This window comes from Pavona decussata, unplaced genomic scaffold (assembly GCF_977016875.1).
Source record: "Pavona decussata unplaced genomic scaffold, jaPavDecu1.1 SCAFFOLD_40, whole genome shotgun sequence".
Lineage (NCBI taxonomy): Eukaryota > Metazoa > Cnidaria > Anthozoa > Scleractinia > Agariciidae > Pavona > Pavona decussata.
Genome location: NW_028145462.1, coordinates 3948194 through 3970747, shown reverse-complemented (window position 1 = coordinate 3970747; position 22554 = coordinate 3948194). Strand labels below are relative to the sequence as shown.

At 39.5% G+C, this 22554-nt stretch overlaps 1 protein-coding gene across 7 annotated transcripts in view; it reads right to left on the bottom strand.

The window, feature by feature from the left end:
• The window catches only part of LOC146483286 (furin-like), a 41840-nt gene that overhangs the window by 16759 nt on the left and 2527 nt on the right, over positions 1-22554 (bottom strand). For all 7 annotated transcript variants that reach the window (XR_014863978.1, XM_085106454.1, XM_085106458.1 and 4 more), the window contains exons 2-10: positions 20251-20349; positions 18999-19103; positions 18046-18177; positions 8741-8817; positions 7894-7982; positions 3469-3644; positions 2492-2707; positions 1315-1415; positions 499-611 (exon numbers count right to left, since the gene is read on the bottom strand). Coding sequence is in view for 6 of the 7 variants with exons in the window: in XM_085106454.1 (XP_084962580.1) it covers positions 499-611; positions 1315-1415; positions 2492-2707; positions 3469-3644; positions 7894-7982; positions 8741-8817; positions 18046-18177; positions 18999-19103; positions 20251-20349 (1108 nt within the window). In the remaining variant the exon portion in view is untranslated. The remainder of the gene's footprint in view (positions 1-498; positions 612-1314; positions 1416-2491; positions 2708-3468; positions 3645-7893; positions 7983-8740; positions 8818-18045; positions 18178-18998; positions 19104-20250; positions 20350-22554) is intronic.

The following is a 22554-nucleotide window of genomic DNA, read 5'->3' as shown; positions in this document are numbered from 1 at the left end:
ATCCTATCCAATAATTCTTTATAGTTTAATGAGCGATCGTTGTAAACAGCCCTGAGAGCTCTTTTAATTTAGCAACTCAAGCTTGTCACGGTTTTGTGCACCACAAAAATGCCAGACGGAGGAACAGTATTTAAAATGAGAAATAATAAATACTTTGTGAAGCTTGATTCTTATTTCTCAAGATAAAATCTTCCTGAATCGAGAAAGGACCGCAATTTGATTGCTCACTGTATTACAGATTTTCCTGATATGCTCGCTGAAAATAAACTTCCTATCAATATTCAAACCAAGGAGAGATCTGTTGTTATAAATTGGAATAGAAAAGTTGTTAACAATAAATTCGAAGCAGTAGTTCGATGACCCCAAGACCATGGCCTGAAATTTACCAGCATTTGCGATCATTCCATTGTTGTAAAACAAGGAATCAGCAACAACAAGATCATCCTGTAACCTTGATTGCTCACAACTTATTACATTTAAAAAGTAAACATAACACACCTTTTAAGTCAGCCTTATTTGTGTTCCACTCATCCCGTGCAACACCTCGGACAGGTTCTTGCCTAGCAGTACGAATAATGATGTGCTGAACATCTCGCCAAGTAAGGCCTTTACTGCAAAAACATTGTCTGTGTTAGTCTTTTACACTGTTTACCCTTTTTACAATAATCTAACTTATGGTAACACATGACGTGCGTTTTGCACCTAGTTTGTAAGTGGATAGTGGAAAGAAAGTGCAACTGCATTCAAGCTATAAATATACTTTTATGTTATTTTATGTCAACAAATAAACAAAAAAAATAGCACGTAAACATATTAATATGGAAAAGCTGTAGTGGGCTGCAGAGAGATTACTAGCTAGAAGAAGCGAAGAGCACGACACAACAATAAATTTAAGACGTTAATCAAATCAGAGAAGCTGGATAGCCTGTGTTTTGTCCTTTGGGCAAACTAATGCCAAATTCTTTCTACTGTTTTTGCTGTTTAGTTCTTAAGCTAAGAATCACCTTTCCCATACAGAGTCCAACTACAAAATTTATTTGTTTAGCAACTTGTCGACTTTGGAAAATTGAGGATTAAAGAAAAATGACTAAATGGAGCAACAAAAGCAATACCGTTGACATTTGTTGTTGTTGTTTTTTTTTTGCCTGGCGAATGGGAATATGAAAACGTGATTTGAAGAACATTTATTTGACCGGCCGTCTAACAAACTACTTAATCCTCAAACTTTGTAATTTGCCTCTCGACGAAATGCATACAAACAGTGAACATAAGAAAAGCACAAAGCCTATCCACATAATTTCGGTAGTAACTCACTTGGCACTTAACATCAACGCTATGAGACCAGAGCCCATTGCTGCTGCGGCAGAACTGGCTTTAAAATTGTCTGCGCAGGCCTTGCTGGTATCAGCAGTTATCTATGAGTTAAATAAGTAACAAAGCCATGTGTTCAACGTTAGTGAGCGAACCCAGGAAATTCCTACTGAGAACAGTTAGCCTTATTATTTACTTAACGCACCGCATGAGGTAGGTCTGAAGATACAAAAGAACGTCTTTAATTCGGACACTAACTCTTGACAAAAACTATAGTGCTATAATCAGTGTGCTGTATATCACTGAGAAGTCTGTAAAAAAGGTACAGTTTATTTGAATATTAGCCTCTGACGGATCATAGAGCTGTCCGTATATTTAACGCTAGTTAAAGCGGAAAAAATTACCATACCAAACTTTGACAGTTCAAAAACCGAAAATGACCATTAGTTTATGGTTTCGCTTTCAAATATATTACCTTTACGAAGGAAAGCCAGTCGTGAGCTCGGGTTTTCTGTCAGGTGGCGGTTATAAAAACAAAGGCCAGCCATTTTCAATGTTTCGTGCATAGCGACTATCTTTCGACTTGCCATGTAACCAGGCCTAAGTTTTAAATGTAAGCACAACTGATTTTATATTAACGGTTAAACCTTACTTTGGTCAATGAAGGAATGTTTATTTATTTTCAGACTGACGAGAAGGAATATCAAAAAAAGGACGGGTTTGAAATAAAACGCCTTGTGAAAAAACAACAAAAAAAAAAACAAAAAAACAAAACAAAAAAAAAACAAAAAAAACCCATTCTTCCAGAAGGTACGGAATAGAACCGATCGAAAGTGGTCAAATAGTTTGAATTTTCCTGAGAGCCGTGCAAAGTTACCAGGTTAATACATTTTTCAGCAATTTTAGGTTGATAGTTGAAGTTGATTTGTTGTTTCTTTTGGCAATAACTGGAATATTTTCCAGCTTGATAGTTACAGCGGTTGCCAATAACACGCGACCTATCGCCTTCAAAGAGTTGGATAAAGTTGCGTTTTGGTTGACGTCAATCAAAGAAAAGCCGTTGAAATTATTTTCAATTCTGACAATAATTCAAGGCACTAAAACCACGAAATTGGCAGTTTTATCCACTGATATATAATGCGATATATGCTTTCGTGTAACAATGCCATTCGTGACCTACCACTTTGCTTTCACCAAACAAGTCTCTGCTGTATGTTACTGCCATGATCCCAGGACATCTTTCGCCATATACAGGAATTGAACCATCCTTGTTAATCCCCGTTATAGCAATTGTATATATGCTGTTGACATAACCATTGAATGCACAACTATCTTTGACAATCAGTCCTCCATTGCCAGCAGCAAACACATAAATTGAACCAAGACCCATGCGACCCTAAGAGAGAAAACAATAACTTCCACAATCAACTGTCAGGTACACATACTTAAGGAGAGGATGGAATCATCAACAAGTGATTGCTATATTGATTAGGCCCGCAAATGAATTCCCGTTTGAAAGGCAAATCACCAAGGAATTCTAATACATATAAATAAACAATAGCCTCCATTTGGTGCGAAAATATGCTTAGATATTTGTTCGCGGAGATTATCTGCCTTGCATTGTAACTGGAATAATGTCTCATCAATTTTACAACTAATTGAAGCATCTGCTTCAGTTCAGCATCATGCGAGAAGGTAACCAATCAGTTCATGGAGGGAAAGAGTAAGCGGCAAAGACATGGAGTTCGAGGATAGCAGCTGCGCCGCAGACCAGATTGGGGACACACTGTCTTACTAACGGATGTTGGACATTGAAGATACTGAGCTACTGAGTTACAGTATGAAAAGGTACCTGTGTAATGGGGACTTCAGAGGGATGCAAGTATGGCTGTATGCTAAAGGCTCGGTGGACGTAATAATGACAGTTGGCAGTTGCTGTTGTAAAGTACCCTGCTGCATTTTGTTATAACATAAAGCATTTATGTCATTGCCAATCCCTTGCCGCAAAAAGATGATGCATGTTTCAATGTGCACAAATTACAGTGTCTAACCTCAGAGAATCTAAGGAGATGGCAGTTGCATCCACTTATCATTCATATACCCATTCCAAATACACTTTTCAGGCAAGGCCTGGGTAAGATGACATAAAACCATTACCTTCTCTGTCCCCCTTTGCAACGTACGTTGTACGAGTTGATTAGGGCCAGAAACTTCAAATCCCTTGTCACCTGGGCCCCAGCTGTTTGAGTATATGTCAATGTGGTCCATTGCATGACTGAGCGCCCTAGCTACGTCAGCATCTACGGCTTCCTCTTCGAAAAACAGACGAATACCTTCAACGAATGAGCAGAAGTCAGACAGCATCTCAAATATAAAGACCTTTCCTTTGAAAAACGGGTGCCCAGACTTCTTGGATCTCCTGAGAATTCTAGGTAGGTAGGAAGACTAAATAATTCCAGGAATAGGAAACGGATGAAGGGCTAGCCTGAGCAGTTTCACAATCTGCTTATAATACAGACAACAGAATATAAACTCAAACAGAAGTTGGCGTCGTTATATTTCAGTATTATCAAAAAAATGGATCATTATATAATGCAATTCCAGGGTTTTGATTGGCTTAGCGGCCATAGTATATGAGCCATTATACCATGCCCGAGAAGCAGTGACCATAAATTGTTTTCTGGTTGCTCTTGAAAAGGAAATCAGCTAGGTCTACCAATATTACTTGATTGTTTTCAATAAAACAATTATTCCACTCGCGCTTGTTGGAGATGAGATGAGTATAGCCAACTTGGCGCTATCTATCATCTTATATCCAACGCGTGCTCGTGGAATAATTGTTAATTATTCCATACCATCATCACACTAACTAAAGTAACAGACAAAGTGCGCTGAATACTACAGAGCGTGTTAATTGGTAGTAATACACACGTGAACAACTTAATAATGGTAGGAGACATGGCGTAGGAGAAAAGGCATAGTTCTCTGCTGGCTTTCCAGTCTTTGTTCTGCAATGGTTTCAAATGCTTAACATGCTATGCTTCGTTATATAAAAGAAAAGAGACATTCCAGTTCTTATCATTGTTGCATGTCACGTTGTTACGGCGAACTGCATACCAGAAGAGCTCTTTATCCACTGAATTAGAAAGTGGAGCAATGAAAATTTCACAATTGCGTAGAGACGTTTGTAAATAGCCCTTCCTTTGTCAGCGTTGCCAACAATACAGTAAAGTCTACAAGATTCCCTGCAAATATGGCAAAGTCTATATTGGAAAAATTGGGAGATCAAAGCATGGATGGATTAAGGAACACGATAAAGAGATACTACTTGCTTGTACTCAGACCTAAGCTGTTCCAGAACATGACTAATGAAACCGGACACTATCCGCTCTGGAACAAGGTTAAGTATATTGATCATGACACTGGTGCACCCGTTGGCGGGAGGGTTAGAGAGGCTGTCCACATGACACTTTATAATTGAACTGAAATTCTTAAAGCATGGATGCCTACAATAAAGCAACTGACAGCAGATTATCAGCACTGCAGCATACTCCTGAGGGAAAAGCGTGTAGTCTGAACAGCAAAGATCCAAATCCTCCAATTACTCAAAAGCAAAGAACTGAAATGCACCAATCACCATCAACCATGGCGCTACTTATATTGATACAAAGCTACTCGACACCATCCCTTGATGAAGACTAGCGGTATAGCAGTCGAAATGTCGCGATCAACACCTATGCTACACAATCCTCAGACAAACGATTAATTTTTACCTATCAACAAGAAGCTGCTCACCACAAAGCCCAAGAAATTCACCGTACATCAAGTAATCACCAACACCAACAATTTATGTAACAACAGACAAGGAAACGTCAGACATTAGCCCCATCGAAGACGTTCGCTAATACCTAGAATCTCTGAAATAAAACACTAAAACTCTGACAATACCTAGAATTAAATCTAACTAAGGGGAAAAAATTTAACTTATCTAGTTTTCAAAATAAATTTAGATTGCTTTTACAAAATGTTGAAAGAGCTTTCTCCCGCTACTTCTTTGGGGAGCGCATTCAGGTGCGTCACAACTACTCTGACAAAACATAAGTATTGAGAAACAACAATTAAGCTTAGCTATCGGTTGCCTAAGCTTCAATTTCAGGAATCCTCAATAGATTACAAAAACTGTGTTCTTCTGCAACAAGCTCTAAACACAAACTGATGGTGTTAGTATAGGCCGCTCACTCAGTCGTGTTGGCTAATATACTTCAGAAGAAATTTGAAGACGTAATTGTAAAACAGTTGATCGACTAAGGATTGTTATTATATTACTGCAGGTATGGGAACGACACACTCCTCATCAAATACAACAGACTTATCAAAGTCCTACAGCAATTACATAAGTTTGGCGATTTATTAGTTTTACCTAACACGTTTGCAACACGAACACACACTTTGCAGCTGGTGGTATTGCATGTACAGAAAAGACTCAAACTTTTACCAGACATAGACCTTTTTCATAAATGGCGGCCAATTTATTAATATTTTCAATATATGTTAATTAGCCCTACTAAGCTCATTTAAGATTTAAAATTCTATTGAATTTTGCACATGCCAGCGAGGCTAGTAAGGCTAATTTCCATGAAAATAAAAGAATAATTGTATCGACTTCCATTTATGAAAAAGCTTGACTGCACCGACATAAACAAAACAAAACTCGAGTTAAAACAACTGAAAACATTATGTCATGAACAAACCATCGGGCTCTCTGTCCCTCAATTCGGTGACTTAACACAGTCACAAAGTTTAAGAATAAGCTTTGAAATGTTTAGTAAATCCAAACGTGAACATCATTCAACCATTCCTAAGTTGATCTAAAGTGTTTCAGTTGCCCCAGCTGTAACGCTTTTTATCTTAGCAAAATGGACTAGACTTTCCATCTTCGAAAACAAGAACATACTCCCTCTGATAAAGATACTACTTAATGGGCTTGTTTTGATTTCACGTGTGTATTACCCGAATAGATTACACCCTCTGCAGTATTCAAGTGTTCTTTACATGTTACTTTAATAGTGCGATGATGGTACTTACATTCTAGGGATGGAACATTATGGAACTACTTGAATTAATATTTACCCTGTAGACAGTTACATATAGGTAGGAGTAGGACTCCTGTCGAGCTAAATTGTCAAATCTAATAAGACAGATGTTAAGCAACTGACTGTTTAAGCAAATTATAGGCATAGTATAGGTTGCGAGCCAAAATCTTGAAAAACAAATTTGAACAAAAGCTTACCTTGTGCCAAGGCTACTTTCCTACTACTTAACTTTTACCTTTGTTTAAATGCAGTGGCTGTGTCATGTGATCAAATTTTCCAAAATTCAGCTTTTAGGCAAAAAGCAAATATAGATCCACATTTAAGGCACAAAATCCGCAGCATATATTAAAGCTGGGTATGTTTTGAGGGTTGTCCTGACTTTTTGGCCAAAAAAGTAATTAATGCCCCTTCCGGAGATAAACTATCAATTTCGAGCGGATTTACAAAGTTTGTGTACTTTAGGGTTTCAAGTTCTGAATTCTGTTGGCTTCAAAAACTAGACAGCTCATCAAGCGTGCACAAAGGTTAACAAAAAGAAAAACGGATAAAATTAAAGTTAACAGCTTATATTGTTAGCTTACTGTGATACTCTTTTGTGTTTATTTGCAGCCAATTTGATCAACGCCACACTACTGTAGTCATTTGCTAGGCTTTTTTGTGCATCTGAGCTATGCTGGTTAAATAAAATATACCTGCAGGAACGGGAAGGAGCTTTTCCACGAATCAGTTTGAACAAACTACGCAAACTCGCTCGAAACACTTTTGTTTGTTGCCTCTTTGCAACCAAAATTGACAAAAACAAAACCTGGATGATTTCTGAATACACTCACCTGTCAGAATCCCGAGTTCGTTCAAATTTACTTTTAGGTAAAGCTGCTCCCCTTGGTGATTAATTATAGAACTCAGAAAACACAGATTCAAACGGTAGTGATGCCGCAATTCGTGAACCCGTCAGAAATACAAAAGAATTGATATCCACAACCTCTTATATTACATTGAAACCCTTATCCACAATTTCACTGACAATGCAAGGTTTTCTGCTTCCAGATTCTCGAAGCAAAATATCTCAGATCATCAGCTTAAGAGAGCGCCTTCCTATTTCCCTGAGGTGACAACATACAACTCAGCAGTATTGTATTGGATCATCAGAAATTAAAAAATCATCGTTTCAAATTGAAAGCTGAGAGCAAGTCAATACTTTGATATCTTCCACCTCATGGCCTCTTGATGCCTGGGGTGTTCGCACAGTCATCTTCTATATTATGTACCAGTGCTGTGTGTGATTAATGGAAGACCTTTGCCTTTGATTTCAAACGCTGCATTAAAGTGAAGAGCGTGACTCACTTCAGAAAAAAAAAAAAAAAAAATACTAAACACTATTGGAAAGTTCACACCAACATGACTTTTAAAGAACTGGGGGGCCTGATTACAGTACAGACAGAAATCGTGACCTGAGCATGCATTCCTAAACTTTAAATGTTAAAGTTACCTCCAAGGCGAGCTTTGTACGCCAATCCCACTCCACAAAAGGAATTATTTAGCACAGCAGCAATCACACCAGCACACCTCTCCCCATGCCTGAAAAAAAAAAAAATTAACCGCTTTATAGAGAAGCAAATTTTGACGTTTAGTATCAAATGCATTTTCAAACTCCCAAACTGCACAATCATGCGCTATTAAAGCAAATGTCAAACCCTTAGCCTGACCAGTGATTCTCAATATTTACAGACCGGCGCCCTTAGATCATTCGTCAGCTGGTGTGGTATACTCATATTAGCGAATGTTGAGTCCAAATCATTGACGCATAAATGTAAAAATGTTAGCCATTTTTGCATAGGGTCTATGAACTTTGCCCACCCTTTCTCAACAAAGTTTGTTTGAGGATGTTTCTCATATCCCTTCCTTTTGGGGGCCCTCCAAGCCTCCAATGTCTGGCTGAGGGTCAGCCTTGTAAAAACTTAGTAGAATTTATCACCTTTGGAAATTCCGTATCTTTTTTGGATATGAGATGCATTGGGAGATCTGGCGACACAATGTCTCTCAGTTCGCTAGTCCACAGCTAGTTCTTGCGCAGAGGGGTAGCAAGGTAACCTTCACTTGCATTAGACCTCCCTCCCAACTTTCCTAAGTAACATCTCCCAAGCTTTTTGCGACATGTCCCAAGATTTTTGCGACATACAATTTATAATTCCTGCAAAATGGTTCTCAGAACATTACGTTTAGAAGTTTGGAAGAAAAAGAGTTATACAACTGGACTTTTGTTTCACGAGTACTGTCACTGGTCATAACTTATTATATTCATTCAAACAGTAAAATGTAATGTAATAATGATTTACCCATATAGTGGAATGGATGTATTTGCTGGGGTAGGATAGGTGTCGTTGTCAAGTACATCGAAACTTGCTATTCCATCCTGTAAGGAAACGAGTAGAACAGTGTTATTTTGTGGGATAAACCAATGTAAAATTGTTTACTACATATTACTAGTAGCAATCATGGCTTACCGTAAAATTCCGAAGTAACGTCAAAAAATTGTGGCCGCCATAAAATCCCGAAAGTAGCGACTCCCCCAAAAGTAATGAGCCCATCCCTACCATCGTTCCGAAAATAGTGAGACCAATTTTTCCAATCAATAGTCAATTGAAAGTGACAAAGGCACTTCACAGTAAGGAAAGGTATCGCTTATGCCACAAAGCATTATAAAATGTCCATTCGTGCTTCATCAGTTCATGTTGCGCTGTGTTAAAACAAAACCCGTAACAAGAACGAACTAACAGGATCAGGATCTTTTGCTCAAATTAAAATTAAAAGTTCTACATAATTTTCGACAGGAGCGTTTCTTCAAATGAAAATTCAGAACTCTACCAGCGCACGAAGAGATATTGGTCCAGCAAAATAATGTGCTCCTGAAGGTGTGTGGGCTCAAGGAGGAGGAATAGAGATTCCTTGTTTCTGTGAAATGTGTGTCAAGAAAGGAGTTAAAGGGCTCAGAATAGAACTGCGAGAAAAACTTGGACAACTCGTACCAACCACTGACAGCACGGTCTAGACATGAAGAGCCCACCCATGTGACAGCGACATGAAACTGGAACGAAGTATACATCTTATTTTTGAACAACCTTTTTGTTTTACGAATTTCCGTCTTCTATTTTGGAAACTAAGAGCTCAGTCGCACCAACTTTATATAACGTTGTTTGCTCCCCGAAATTAACGACCCCCAAAGGCTGCTAAATTCGAAAGTAACAAGAGTCGGTACTTTGAGTGGATTCGAGTTTAGTTGTACACCATTTAGTTTGGTTTGGTTGGATGTCTTTTTTTTTGTAATCTGCATACAACTTGTTAGCCACCAAGAAATTTTCGTTGTTTCATTTCTGATTTCCAAAATTATACCGGCAGGAGTACTCATTGTATTTGTTAAAAGCTCGTGTACTTCGCATAAGCATTTTTTAAATTATTCGAGCTACTGCGAGTTGCCATTTTTCCATACATTCTTTTTAACGTATGATTTAAAAAATATTGTTTCCTTTTTAATTTGTCATCTTCAATTTTATATTGCAAGTGGTTCTTATAGTTAGTAAGTGACAGTCCTTTGCCAAAAACTGAAACAGGTGCGGGTGCTTATTTAATGAAAATTTCCCATACAAAGTCTGGCAGTGTCCAAGATGGAAAACAATCTTCGGTAATAAACCTCGGCAGTTTTCCAAGTTTTTACGGTGATGTGAAATATGGGAGTTCTTGTCAGTGGAAGAAAGGTGCTCCCAGATTCGTGCAGCGAGATGCAGGTTTGTTTCGCCGACATAACAGGCACCACAGCCACTGTTATCGTACAAATTGGGTTACGTACGCATTTTGGAGGGTTTTTAAAACCAACAATACCTGGCTAGGTTTCCATAACAACATCACCAATATTTTGGGTAAAAACATGTTTCCATCACGCACCTTCTATGGCCTTCCTTAGATCCATAAACCCAACGTGCCTCTACGCCCCATTACTAGCTGTATCAACGTACCCACATATAACCTATACAGACACTTGGTTCCTATTACGTCTCCTTCACTTCACAAGCAATATTGTGTTGAGAAGATCAAGGACTAGCACATTTCCAACGATGAAGTCATGATGTCTTTCAATGTTATTTCTTTGTTCAACTCCATTCCGGTTGGTTTGGCTCTCTAAGTTACAAAAGAAAGGTTGCAACAACATACCAATCCCTGTGACTAACCTAATGAAATTAGTTCTCAGCAACAGCTTCTTCACCTACAAAGGTCGCCACCATAAACAGATCTTTAGATGCACCATAGGATCTTCCATTAGTGCAACTATTGCAAATCTTATCATGGAGCACGTTTTGGTGGGGGCCTGGTTTTCACGCAGCATGTGCTCTCAAGTCAGCGCCTTCACGAGCCAACAGGCAACACTAACATTACCCATCGTGTACGCAGAGCGATATGCCCCTCCTTTGCTCGGAAGGAGACTGGAGAAATCTCTTTTCACCGGCAATCGGTCAGTTCTCAGTTGAACAAGATAACGACGTACGGATAAAATGCCTTAAGGAACTGTACTCGGAGATATTCAAGCCCGAGCTAGGAATGGTTAAGGTAGTTACGGCTAGACTGCATCTGAAGGAAAACGCACCACCAGTGTTTCAACACCCATGCCCAGTACCCTACGCACTAAGCGTGGCCGTAGAGGAGGAACACAAGCACATAGAAAAGGAAGGCGTTCTCAAGCCTACAGAAGTGAGCGACTGGGCCATGCCTATCGTCTGTGTTCCTAAAACTGATGGCTCAGTACGTATTTGTGGCGATTATAAAGGCATAGTCAACCCAGCAATTCAGACGGAGACGTTCCCTATCCCTACACTGGAGGAAGTACAAGGGCGAGTATCCACAAGGTAGAAATTTACCAAAATTGATCTGTGAAATGCGTATCAACCACTGGTTTGGACGAGGAGTCCCAAAAACTGTGTACGATTAACACACATAAAGGGCTTTTTCGATACACACGTTTGCCATTGGGAATATCAACTAGCCCAGCTATTTGGCAGCGTTTCATTCAGCAAATACTTACAGGACTTGACGGAACATGTGTGATTATGGATGAACTGCTGGTAGGAGGCACGGACGACGAAGAGCATCTGAGGAACTTAGAAAGGGTCTTCAAGCAATTTCAGAAGTAAGGATTGAGAGTCAAACTACCGTGTTCATGGCACCATCCGCGATATACTTTGGGCTGCGTTTTTCCAAGAAGGGACTTCAATCGACTGATGAAAAGGTCAAGGGCATCAAGGACGCCCCTAAATCCGTGACAGAATTACTTTCCTCCCTGGGAATGGCGGCAGCACTTCATTCCAAAGGTATCAACCCTCGCTCATCCCCTGAACGAGCTCCTAGGAAACAAGCCATGGAATTGAATGCCAAAATGCGAACAAGCATTCCGCGACGTAAAATGCACGCTAACATCAGAGACTGTGCTGACGCATTACAGTCCTAGTCTTCCAGCGGAATTATCAGTTGATGCCTCCCCTTATGTGTGGGTGCTGACATTATGCATGTGTATCCCAATGGCACACGACGCCAGATTGCCTATGCGTCGCGGACACTGAACGAACATGAGAAGTAGTATGGTCAGATAGATAAAGAAGCACTGGCAATTACGTTTGGGCTAAAGCAATTTCACTAGTACCTGTACAGTTAACATTTCATAATTCTGACGGATCATAAGCCTCTTGAGCGAATCTTTGGTCCGAAGACGGCCATCCCTTCCTTGGCAGCTATGTGTTTCCAGCGTTGGGCAATCGTACTGTTTTTGACTATAGGAATAAAAATGCTGTTGCTGACGCGCTATCACGATTACCCTCGCCGTCAACGTTAAGTAACAAGAATGCTGTTTTCAAGGTTAAAGAACGCCTGCTAGACTCCTTATCCATTACGCACAATTAGATAAGCCATGCAAAATGAGTAGATCCTGTCCTATCTATTAAAGATGTTGGAATTTGCCAGGTACGGTTGGCCACAACATGTTGAAGATCTGCGCTTACAACCCTTTTTCAATCGTCGATTTGAGCTATCTGTCGGGCACGTTTACCTGTTATGGGGATAACGACTTATTATTCTTACCCGCTATCAGCACGATATCCTGGAGGAATTACACACAGGTCACCCAGGCATTGTCTGGATGAAAAAGATAGCTCGCAGTCACCAATGGTGGCCGAACATTGATCAAGAAATTGGTGTAAACTGGTCTGAAGCTAAATCGGCCATTTTCTGGTCATGAGGCGAGGCTCTGTTTCGCTGGTATGTAACGCATAAGGAGATAACCTGTTTATCTGCTGAGAAGGCTCCAATGATCCAGTTCTTTTCACGTAATCTGGCGAGAACATTCCCGCATCCTACATAGCCAATTTGTTCGTGTGCGTGCCTGATGTTTAACGTTTTCACGTGACTTCTTTGAGGAAGGATTACAGTATGCTTAGAATCGTCTGTGATGTCGGCGTTATTTAGTCGACCACAAACAGAAGAATTCCTTCATCAGAAAATGGATCCAGGCACAAAAGAAAGCTGGTCTTTCTCATCTTGGTTTTCTTTTGTTTGGCGTTGTTTTGAGCATGCTCTTCATTGACGGTACAGACTTGATTGAGAGTTCGGATCTCCTTGGAAAACTTTTTAAACTGTGTAAGTCACAGGATTGGAATTTCAGCATCTTTCACCTCTTTAATGGTGCTAGGTGAACAGGATGGTTCCTTGATTGTAACGGCGTTCCCTCTCTTAGTCTCCGTTTAGAAATATTGACTTCAATCGCATAAATACAGCAACGGCTTTCTTGAAACTGTACCAATTTAAGTTATTAGTTTTGTTACGACTAACGCTGGTTCAGGTGATCACTGTTGCGTGCGCGTCGATCATTTCCCTGACTTCTGGATCTTCTCTTGGTATTTGGCCTAAGGAGGGCGACTGACCTGGCTATTCTTCTGCTGTTTGCCATACAAACGGTTGGTCCTTTGATCCATTGACTCTGCCCTACCACGTTTAGGCCCCATTCACAGTAATGCGATTTCGTTTAAAAACGCACACTTTTCGATACGTTTTCGCCTATCATCCACACTAAAACGCCCAAAAACGCCGATGAAAACAGCGACTATCGAAAACGGTTTCATAAGTGGAGACATTTGAATAAGCATCGTTTTGAAAACGCTCCGTTTCTACTGCGGACAGGTGAAAACGGAGACTTTTGAAAATGGTGACGTAAAAAGCGTCACATGCCATCGGTTCCAGTCCAAATCGGAGCATCTATCCAAGATGGCGGATGGTCTTGTAATGTTGGCACATGCGCAATCCCAGGTCCCAGTCGTTTTCATCGTTTTCAAACGTTTTAGTGTGGACAGGTGAAAACGATACATAAACGTTAGTGCGGATGAAAATATTTTGCTTCGTTTACACCGTGATGAAAACGACACTTTTGAAAATGCATTAGTGTTAGCTTCCCTCGCAGACGCTCTTTTGGCTAGTCATGCAATCTTTCTGCGTCTGCTGAAACGGTGTCAGACTCCACACATCATTGTACACCAAGAGTGCCTTCGATTGGTAAATTGTCATAGTTGAGGTCCTGCGTCTTCTCATCTTTGGAACGTTCTTCTTCTGGAACAGATTGAAGGGTACTTCGATGGTTGCTAATGAACTTGGTAAGGCGAAATCGACCTTTAGCGCATGCTTGATACAGAACATCAACTTGATTCTTGGTTTCAACTTCCGTGCTAACCAATCATACGCAGTCATCTACATGGGAGTTGCGACGCTGAATGTCTGCCACAGGGTTTCAAAATTCTTCCTCGCTTTCGTTTGCTATGTTACGCAGGGCATAGTTGGAACAGCTGGGTGGGGGAAACGGCTCCAAAGGGGTGAACCAACAATCTGTATTCTTCTTATACGGAACTCAGATCACCGTCTGGCCACCAAAGAGGGCGCGGAAAATTGCGTTGATCAATGAGCACCCAGACCTGGTAAAATATAGCTACTGGCTCTTGTCTTAAGCGAGTTAAAACGCCAACTAAAGAATTAGTGAGGTCTGGAACTGGTAACAGTCGATCATTTGGTGATATTCCACCAAACTTTGCAGTGCAATCGAACACCACTCGCATCTTCACTATTTTTTAGGATGATTACACGCCTTCCGGGTATTCGTTTTCAGCGATTATTTTAGGACTTTCTCTGCGTATCCTTTATCATGTCGATAATGAAGGCCACATAGTCGTTCCAATGCTTGCCATTTTCCATAATTTTCCTCTTTTGCCAGAGCACCCTTTTGACGGCTTGTTCCCGATTGATTGGTGACTTGACGTCTTGCTGATGAAAGGGGAGTGAGATCTTGTAGTTGCCCTCCGTGTAGCGGATACCGTTGGAGACTATGGTCATAATTTTTCTATCTTCCTCCAAGAAGCTGAGATCTTCTGGAAGGTTTCCTGGCTCCCTTTCGTTTAAGTCAAGTTCGAACAAATTTATGCTTACTATTTTTCCGACGGCGAAGGTCAGTGATTCAGGTGAATGTTACTTTGCTCGTTAATGGTCCAGTAGTCACATGTATTGAGCGTAGTGCGAACAGAACATCACCTTGATTCCGGCTTCGTTTGGTATTGCACGAAGCAGGACGACTGCGTTTGGACAGTTGCTGCCAATTGGAAGACCGGTTTCTAATTCAGGATCATTTCAGGGATTTCGTTAGCAATCTCTTTAAAGTGCTCGATTTCACTGACAATTTCAGGAGTAAGCCAATCTAATCGTGACTAGGAATCTCATGTCTTGTGTAAGCTCTTGGTAGCTAAGCAGGACTCTTGTCGTGTACTGAAAACCGTTACGACCAGATCCTTTACGACAGCACTGTCTACTAGGCTATGACCATGCATCATTCCCAACTATAGTTTTGTGTTCCTACTTGCTGCCTCAAAGGTGGGTTTTTAGGCTTTTGGTAAGAAAGCATCCCGCACTTCTGTTGTAATAAAAGGCATAGGTCTACGTTGACTTATTGGTACCTTTCTGAGTTATTATCACTGGAAGGATAGTCTACCAAGACACAGCGCTTTGTCGACTAGAAAAGAGCTCCTCTCTTCTACGGATTTCCTTTCATAGGCCTCGCAATTATCCAGACCATGTTACCTATCGCACAAGGGGAATTGGTGTATGCTAACGTTTTGGCAGGAAAGACCCGGCCCCGTGTGAAAAGTGGGGCTTGGCAGCGGCATTTAGATGGGTGGCGGAGCTTGCAGTCTTGAACTTGGATAGCAGAAACTTCTTATCGTCCTCTGTTGAGTCGCATGTTCGTGGTTTTGTCTTGCCTAGTGCACCTTTCCCATACACTGGATCGTTTGCAGTCTCAGAGCATATTCCACAAATTCAACTACATCTCCAAAGCTTGCAAGTGTGTTGTCTTTACGTCTTGCTCTTTCCACGTTCTCGTGCCAAATTGGCGGGAAACTTCTGAACGATGGCTTGCATGTTAGGTGGACGGTTTAGGGTTGCCAAGTGTGTGATCGTTTCCATTCCGCTATCACATTTTGTGTGGAATAATGAAAAGAGCTTCAGAGCTGGGCCATCATCGTACTTGAGGGCTGACCAACTGGTAAGTTCCTGTAAGTATGCTGTCGAGACCTTGTACAGATCAACGTATTCCTTTTCAAGTGGCAGTGTTCACGCTTCCGTGTTGCCTTTGTCTGGTTCAATGTGAAGACAGCCACTGATGAGCTCTTTAGGCTCTCCAACAAGATGCTGACCGAAGTAATAGAGTCTATCCGCGCTGCCGATTATCCCTTCGATTGAATGCGGGCGTCGAAAGCCATGACAAAGGTTTTGATTTTCATGGGGTCTTCTTTAATACATGTAGTGGTGGTTAACTGATGTTGTAACTAAATCATGCTTTCCATTATTGCTCTTGATGAATTTTGAACATTTTTCTCAGACGTTCATTGGGTTTTGAATATGAAACTACCTGTTTCTTGATTTTACTGGGAAAGGCACCGTAATAGAACTCAGGGGCTTCTGTGTTCAACGGTAGGGCGTCGTTCGCAACGTGTTCCGTTTTGTTGTCAGTCACTCCACTCGGACGTTCTACAAATTCCGGGAGCGGTTCGCAATTATGATTTGAAAAGGAAGTTGGCAACGCAAGAAATGAAGCTCTTTATTCGTTTTCCCCTACGGTTAATTTTCCTTTCTCTTCGGCTTCCATTTCTGCAAATCCTTTTTCCCGCCTGGCTTGGGTTTTGGCGATCCGAAGATCCAACTGTAGTTCATTCTTCAGCGGCCCGCAATATGAGTTTCTCTTTCATGAAGTGTTCTGCCAATAATTCTGCGATCTTTGCCCTTTCTGATAGACGAACATGACGGGCGTAATCCTTGCGACCACTTATCCGACAATCTGTCAAATTGATCGCTTAGGCATTGTTCGCAGCTCGTTATCCAATTAACGACCCTTTTGCGATGCGCTAAGATGTCACTTTCCTTCTCAGTGAAAGGTCGAGACCCAATTGTCTTTATGTTCCTGTGCGCGAAGCTAATTCGTGATGATAGCAACTATAAGCGTCTTGAAATGATGACATGGTGACTCGTTCAATTGGTTCTAATTTGACAACATCCAGATTGTTTGGATCCGACATTTATAAATTCGTGATATCGGTTCGCTTACGGCTAACCGCCGATAATGCAGTCGTTTCATTTTGTTGTAAACGCCATACTCTTTCTTCTTGGCCTTTTTCTGTTGGTTTGCGAGTCCTAGATTCCGCTTTTGGATCGTTGGCGAAGAAGTCAGAGCTTTCGGCAACTAATTCGTTTTTTTCGTTATTGTCTAAATCATGGTTCATGAGTTCAAGGTCTTCCGGTTTATCATCGCTATTTGCGTCGGTGTGACGTGGAAATTTTTGCTCAATGTTCCTTTGTCTGAGCATGAGCTTTCGGCGTTTCCCATGGTCTTCCATACTGTAAGTTCGTTTTCGAGAATGCAAACTTCGAAGAAATCCAGGCGAACAAAACGAAGTTATGAAGCGAAGCAAAGCGGTTTTGAAAAATTGTGTCCACTTGTGGAAATTCACAAAGGTAAAAAAGCGTTGAGCCTCAAAGACTTGATCTTAACACGATAACACGTTGACAGAGCTGGAAAGGTTCCTAAGCACGTTCGAAGAAAATTAATAACAGCTTTAACAAAGGACAACAGTTTTCTTAGTTAACTACATCGTACATCGTACATCTTCGGTAAATTAGGCAAGGAAATACGTAAAACCAAAAAATATTTGGCAGTATCACAGTGACTGAGTGAGGCCTCGTTGAAACTCGTTAAGGATGAATTATCACTATAATAATTGTATTTCAAATTTTTTGACAAATTCCGTTGTCACTACCCAATGCAAGTGGCAAATTTGTAAAAGGTTTTGAAAATAGACAGAAAAATTAATTCTCCTAATTCAACTCAGCCTTGTGTGACTGTATATTCAAATATTAGCATTACTGAGTACTTTTAAAAGTACTAAGTGCTAAAACCAGCCACAGCACTATTAAGATATTGTATCTACATGTACATGCATGCATATCCTGTAAGATTAATAAGAATAGAATAACTATTGCTCGAGATTAAGTTTCAATGACTTCTAGTGTAACTCACATAGTTGTCTTTGATCTCTGGGTGTTCTGGATCAAAACCCTCATCAACCACGGCAACGACCACTCCTTCACCAGTGATGTTTCTCTTCCAAACATCAATCACATTATATGTGGGTTGTCCATCATGTCTATTCTGCATGTGCATAAAGTGAAAGAAAAGGACATGTTCAGTACACTTAAAGGGGAAGTATCACGGGGCTTTTGATATATTTTGTTAAAAATGATGAAATAAGACCTTCAATCACCTGCCAAATAATTCTAGAATGACGAGAGGAACAAAATCAACTCAATTCTTGAAAGAAATAACTCGTGGTCTGTTTTAGCGCATTTTGGAAACAAAAATGCGAGAACTAGAAAAACATTAGCCTAATATTTTTCAAGTTTCAATCCAAATCAGCCTACTCAGTCTCTGGCCAGAGCCACTAATCAACAGTTTTATTGCACTGGGGTGACAATTTTTAACAAACTTCACAATTATTTCGTTGTTTCTGCTGACAGTCAAACATTTCGGGTTTTGAAATGACAACAAATTTTCGTGATACTTCCCCTTTAACTGTACATTACTAAATTAAAAATTACAGGAATAAAGTGCAGACTGACCATTTTCACATTCAACAAGCTAGAGACCTGTTCTATCACTGATTAACTTTACATACACACTAAATACAACACAAACGAAACCAAATCAAGCAGTATACAACATAACAAGCCATGAAAACAATAAAAGATGCACACTGTAAAGTTACACCTTACTAATTAAATATAACATTGTGTTGACATACAGTTAACGATTTGGCAACAGCAGTATAATATTCTTGTGCAGGTCCATTTTCTGACAGACGCAGATCAGACCAAAACAGAACAAATTTACTGCTGAATTCACAGCCTAATGTGGCCTGCCAAAACCTCACGCACACACACACATAAAAGAAATTCAAACAAAAAGCAACTTACAATATACCACATTTCGCCCAATCTTGGGTCATTGGCAAAAAAGTTAGCTGAGCTGGATGACAGCAACTTGTAAGGCTTGAAAATTTGCTGTTCCACCATTTTAACCTGCAAATGTAGTAAACTAGCCAAAATTAGTATTACATGCAAAGTCAAACCTCTCTAGCAGGAGCACCTGAAGAATTGGGAAAAGGGCCAAAGGGAAAAAAATGTTTCATGGGAGACCCAACAGTTTCAGTTTATGAGTTTTATTTTGATTTTTCAAATGAATGATGACAAAGATGATGAAAATGATAACTAACAACAATTGAAAGCCCCAGTGAAAAATAGACAAAAGACCCCTTAAGTGCCTCAATCCATCCTCGTATCCAATCTTCTCACTCCAAAAAACACGTAAATAGCGACTAGGCATGAGTCTGCTGCTACTGTACACATGAGGGCCTGGACTTCAGAATTGGGATGTCGGTAACCAAAGAATTTTTGGTGCAAGTGTGTTGCTCTGTTCTCCACAGCCTGACCCCATTTCTGACCAAAATAAGTAATTTTCTGGTACCCTTCTTCAGTCCTGATCTCTAGAATTCACACTCATTTTCAGACTTTCAGAACAAAACAGTTAAAATCCATACTCACTTTTAGACCAAAATGGCTCAAAAATCATTTGATACCCTTTGGTGCCACACATACCTTCATAGCTTATATAGGAGGGTTCCCCCTGGGTGATGAGAGGGCGGAAAGGGGGGTGCTACCTCAGATTGGAACAAACATGGTTACAAAAAGATGTATTCATATAAAACTTTGGATAATTAATGCACATGTAACACTTAACATTAACTGTGTGGATCAATACTTTTCGGTACCTCACTGGGTGGCTAAGCCCAGCAGAACCCGATTTTGTTTTCCAAAAGGCCACTCTCCTGGTTTCCTACCAGCCAAATAACGGTTATTGCTCGCTTGTGTTATTTTGTAATGGCAGCCTTTAATGTGAGCCACAATTCATTGTGTAGTTCTGAAAGAAGATAGCCAATTGCCTCTGCCACTGAAGGATTTTTTTCTTATTTGGAAACCCCTCCATCACCCTTTTTGAAATTCCAATTATCAAGCTTCATACTTCTCTCCAAATACTTTAATTTGGCGTTTAGGGTCCCCTCCTCAAAACATCCAAACACATTTTGCAGGAAGAGAGATGTACATATCTTTTCAGAACAGCTCATTCTCAAAAGAGTTCATTAAAAAGAATAAATTAATGTCTACCCACATTCAACTCAGATAACAGGCCAGTATGTAGATGGGAACTTGGTAAGTTGGATACTCTTTCCAACTTCGGATGTTGAAAGATGTAATAATCGTCAACAACCTAGACACCAAAAAAAAAAAAAACAAAGACAGGAGGCGGTGAGTATAACTTACAGTACTGATGTATGTAGCATGCTAACCTCTGCTATCAAAATTGCCACTTTTTTTCAATTATCATCAAACATCAGAATAGAAACAGAAATCAAGAACTTAAATAAGGAGGCTTGCAACAGTTTTTCTGGCATTGGGGTGGATCTTTTCAAATCAATATTTTGCATGGTTGTCTGTCATACTACACAACCTTTTCAACCTACATGTATGATAAAAAATTGGATGTTTTTGTTGGTTTCCAAGCAACAGCTGTTGTCATAGCAACAGTGATGCAAAGCACTTCATTTGAAATAACATCAATTGTATCGAAATTTAGTCAGACACTTTACAACAAAACTTTCAGGATTTAAACTAATCACCCTAGACAACTTGAGAGTGAAATTAGAAAACTAAAAGGTAGGAGCGTTTTCAAGTAAATAAAGAATCATTTTTTATTGGCTGATTCAAGTTTTGATACCACATGTTTTGTTAAAATCACAAAAAAAGAAAAATTATTACTTCTCATTTCTGCCCAAAGGTCTTTTATCACAGCAAAACATTCTAAAAGTACCTTGAGCTTCTAGGGTGGTTGCGACGTCAAGTTATTTGTGTTTTAAAACAGCTAACACAAGTCAAAAAAGCTTGTAATTTGCATAAATCAAAATTTTTCAAAAATACACTTACAGATTTTACTTTTCAATTGTGAAGCACTAGAATAATGGTCCATTTTAATATATGAAAAGGGTTTTCGGTTAAAGAGAAGAGGGCTGAGACTCAGTCAACTTTATGTCGCTGTTCCCTTTCTCTGAACACGAGTTTTATTTTGTTTTTCCTGGTCTATTTCACTGCTAATCTCATGCAATGAATATTTATGTACACTACGCTTGCGTCCACTCAGCACAGGCATTCACGGGTTTATCATTCACATCTAACAATAAAACATCTTATTGGTTTAATTGTAAGGCATGAATGATAAATCTGTGAGAGGAGGCAAGCGTGGTGTACAAAAAATTAAGATCTTAATCTTAATTGTCATCTTATAAGATTCTAACGAGATCTTACAAGATCTTACAAGATCTTAATAAGATTTCTACTTGGGTTAATTCCTCATTGCCACAAAAATGATTACATTTATAGAATAATTTCCAATGAGTTCTTTCTGGTTTTTTCTAATTAACAATTGGTCTGGATATCAGTAGGCAAAACTGTTGTCATTTTTCTAAAACTTTTAAATTCAAATAAATTCAAATCTTTGAACATTTTTTATTGTTTTGCCTGAGTACAAAATTTGACAACAAGACAATTTTTGCTGATCCACCAATTTCCTAATCTCTGTAACAATGTATTTCTCAAGCCCAATTCAAAAGTTACACTTCTGCTGTGTCTAATGTACATGTACATTAATTCACATGATTATATACCTGCATATGAGCCCTGATTATCATGGAAAATTCAACAAATCGAAACAGTGCCTCTAAGTAAAAAGCAAATGTGGTGAGAGCCAAGAGGTGCACTAATATTATATATTGAGCCGCAGGCGAGTAGCATAATATGTTTTCTATATTTGTCTACTACTCGCCAAAACAGTCTGGAAAACTCTGTTGACAAGTCACTCTGGCTGGACTCTAGACTCTGATCATGTGTGCAGTGGTCACACCAATCAATGATGCCATTTGTGTGCCTATACTCTTAAATCACAAACTCCACTACACTAATCAAAACACCAGTTTACATTGTTCATTGTAATAACATTTGATACAAGCCAATTGACAAAATTATCAGAAATCAATAAAAAATCAAAAACCTTAATATATGAATATTTGCAATCATGGATTTCAATGTTATTGATTTTTGGTGTTGCAATTCAGTTTTATTGATTTCAATCAAAATGTATCAAAAGATAAAAAACAATTGTAACAGAGTCAATAGTGGACAAAACGCAGATTGATGGCTCCTTAGAAGCTTTGGAAGGCAAGCTCACCATTCGCTTATCAAATGAACACAGATGAAATGAACTAAATATAACACAATCACAATGACCAGAATGAACAACAGTTCTCTGCAAACCAGGGTTGATTTCATGAGATAAACATTTGATTTTGGATTTGAATTATAAGACTGAATAACAAGAATAAGACTAATTCAACTTTTTAATTTAAATTTATATGTGGCTAAA